At 35.2% G+C, this 3,052-nt stretch overlaps 1 protein-coding gene across 1 annotated transcript in view; it reads left to right on the forward strand.

Annotated features, from left to right (window-relative positions):
- The window catches only part of LOC132034936 (hyphally regulated cell wall protein 3-like), a 4,353-nt gene extending 2,729 nt beyond the window's left edge, over positions 1-1,624 (forward strand). Inside the window, exon 3 of the mRNA XM_059425267.1 lies at positions 1,362-1,624. Coding sequence (XP_059281250.1) covers positions 1,362-1,624 — 263 coding nt within the window. The remainder of the gene's footprint in view (positions 1-1,361) is intronic.
- The last annotated feature ends 1,428 nt before the right edge of the window (positions 1,625-3,052 follow it).

Consider the following 3,052-nt stretch of genomic DNA (forward strand, 5'->3'; position numbering starts at 1 on the left):
TTAACAAACTACCTAGTTCAAATTTACGGGGTGTTACAGAAAAGCTCCTGTTAGGGAGTGTTTTCCCCCTTAAAAGGGCCTTACGTGGCGCAAATCGGATTAATAGGGAGCCCAATACGGCTACCAAACACTGAATGGGAAACAAAAACAAAAAAGATATAAGAAATATTTACAAAAAATCAGGTTAACTATAAAGTCGTTACGGGTAAAATCTCTAGATAAACATAAAAATGGAGACTACTATGTGTACTACCGTAATTTAAACTACATTGTTAGTGTAAAAAAGAATCTTTGCACCGTCAGTAGACTAATTGAGGCGGAGTTGGAATTTAAAGTTATGGGTTTTGAACTTGCCACCGAATTCAAAACTCCTTTTAATTTCTAGGTTCACAATTAAATATTTATACACACTTAATGACTTTTCTAATACAAATGAGGATCTAAGAAAAAATTATTTGGCCAAACTCGGATGTAATACCATAGTTTCGACCCTCAGCGTATATATAATTTAAATAGTCTTATCTTATACCCAATGACAATGTTAATATAAGTCGATTACTTTGTCATTGAGTTAATTAGTAACCCCAAGATAACATCGAAAAAATTGTGTAGATCAAATTCGAAGAAAAACAAATAAAGAGATTAGAAAAGACAACCAAAAAACCATTGAAAGAAGAAATTTTATTTCTAGACAAAAGAAATGAAACCAATATTGAGATCCAGAAACATGACTATATGCCTAGCTTTAAGCAAAAGAAATATTGTTTACCCTATCATAGAAATTATGACCTCGACTTGGATTGAAAGGAAGAATTAAGGATTACATAATCAATGTAATATAACTGCATGTGGAACATAAGTTATCTTATTTTTCGGACCACTCCTAATTTCATTTATTACAAATTATTAATTACTTTCAAAGTGACTTCATAGTGTGAAAATAGCTCACATTGATAATTTGAAAAATAGCTCACATTGATAGTGTGAAAAATAATTTTTCATAACTAACCGATGGATCATTCAATTTTGTTTTGTCTATTTGGTAATCGGTATTAGCTTGTATCATCATTTTAAATAGGTGGTTCACCTTTTATGACTAATACAAACATTTGATACAAAAACAACATTACATGAGTGAATTATGAAACATCCACTTACTACAATTGTAACTAGCAACTGTAAAACTAAAGTAGTCAAAATTAACCGATCGATCATTCAATTTTTGCATATATAAAATCGAAAACAGTAGGGGTTTTTTATAGACCAAACAGGAGAGTCGAACATATTTTTTTTTTTTTTAACCGATAAGGGACAATTGACACATAACAGGTTTTTAGGGACTGAATTGTAATAATAAACAGTAAGAAGAGTTTACCTTGGTTTTGGTCTCGATTTTAAAGTCGAGAGAATTGATCCTAGTGGAAAGAGTTCTAGAGAGGCATTCACCAGCCAAGGGATTCCAGAATTTAGCCCTGGTTCTGCTAACCTCTCAAATCATCTCCATTTTTCCATCACACCGATGCTCAGTGGTGGTGATGACAGCGGTGAAAATGGGGGTGATGATAGTAGTGATACTGGTGGAGGAGAGATATTAGAACTAAAAATCAGAGAAGAGATAAATTAAAGAGCCAGAAGAGTATTAGTTTTATGAAGTGAAGAAGGTATATTAGAAATAGAAGATCGGAGAAAAGAGAAACAATGAATATGATAGACAGAAACAAGGGAGATTTTATGAAGAGAGAAGAAGAAAATGGATAATAAAGAGCGAAAGTGGCAAACGTTACTAAACCTTGAACCATCCATGCATGCCTTGTTCTTCATCAACTAAAAAGTGATAAATATTGTGTATTATACTCAAGGGTAGCTTAGTCTTTTGTATGTATTTATGTACTATAAATACTCCACTATACATGTAATTCATTATTATTGAGAACATATATTGTTTCATGGTATCAGAGGCTTAGGTCTTTTAGGTCTCTCTCATCTATACAGATCTCATGGCTTCCTCTCCTTCCTCTCAGTCTGCTACTTCTTCATCTATTTCTTCCATTGATACTTCGCTATCTTCTCCTCCTTCGTACTCTGCCATCTCTATCTCTAACATCAAAAACTTAGTCCCTACAGTTCTTGACTATTCCAACTACATGTTGTGGAGAGAACTCTTTTTACCAGTATTTAAGGGACATGGGGTTTATGGATTTATTGATAGTAGTTTTCCTTGCCCGAAAGACATCATCACTAAAGAAGATGGCACTTCTGCTGCTAATCCTGTTTTTCAACAGTGGATTCAACTTGATTCCATTGTATTATCATGGATTCAGGCGACCATATCCCAAGAGATTCTTCAAGTACCCGCGTCCAAATTGCTCGCTAACCTTCGAGAGGCATGGCTTGAAATTGAACGCCTCTTTCATGATCAAGTGAGCTCTCGGACTCTTCAACTGAAGGTGCAATTTCATAATCTTAAAAAAGGCGATCTCTCCATCAACGACTATGTTCATCGTTTGAAATCAATTGCTGACACCTTAAGCTCTATTGGTAATCCTATTTCCGATACTGATATTGTCCTTCAAATCTTATCTGGTCTTCCTCCAGACTACATGTTTGTAAATACCTCTATTTCTACTAGAGTTCCACTTCCATCCTTTGTTGAAACTCGATCTCTTTTTTTCCTCCATGAATCCCAGCAAAATAATTTTTCCCTATCAAATTCGGACTCTTCCTCTACGGCATTAGTTGCTAAGCAACAATCCTCTTCCTATATTCGTGGATGTGGTAAAAATAACTATGGTGGTCGAAACTCTTCTGGTGGTCGTGGAAGGGGTTGCCAAAATCAAGGATCTCACAAGAACTTTTCTCCTTCTTCACAATATGCTCCTCGCCCACACACTCCATCTATCTTAGGTCCAGCACCTTCGACTTTTCTTCCTCACTTTTCCAACTCCGTACCAATGCATATGGTTGTCCAGTGCCAACTTTGTTATTAACCCAATCATTCTGCCCATGAATGTCCATCTTTGAATTCCAGGGCATACTTCTCTAATCTTCAATC

This window comes from Lycium ferocissimum, chromosome 10, assembly GCF_029784015.1.
Source record: "Lycium ferocissimum isolate CSIRO_LF1 chromosome 10, AGI_CSIRO_Lferr_CH_V1, whole genome shotgun sequence".
NCBI classification, from domain to species: Eukaryota; Viridiplantae; Streptophyta; class Magnoliopsida; order Solanales; family Solanaceae; genus Lycium; species Lycium ferocissimum.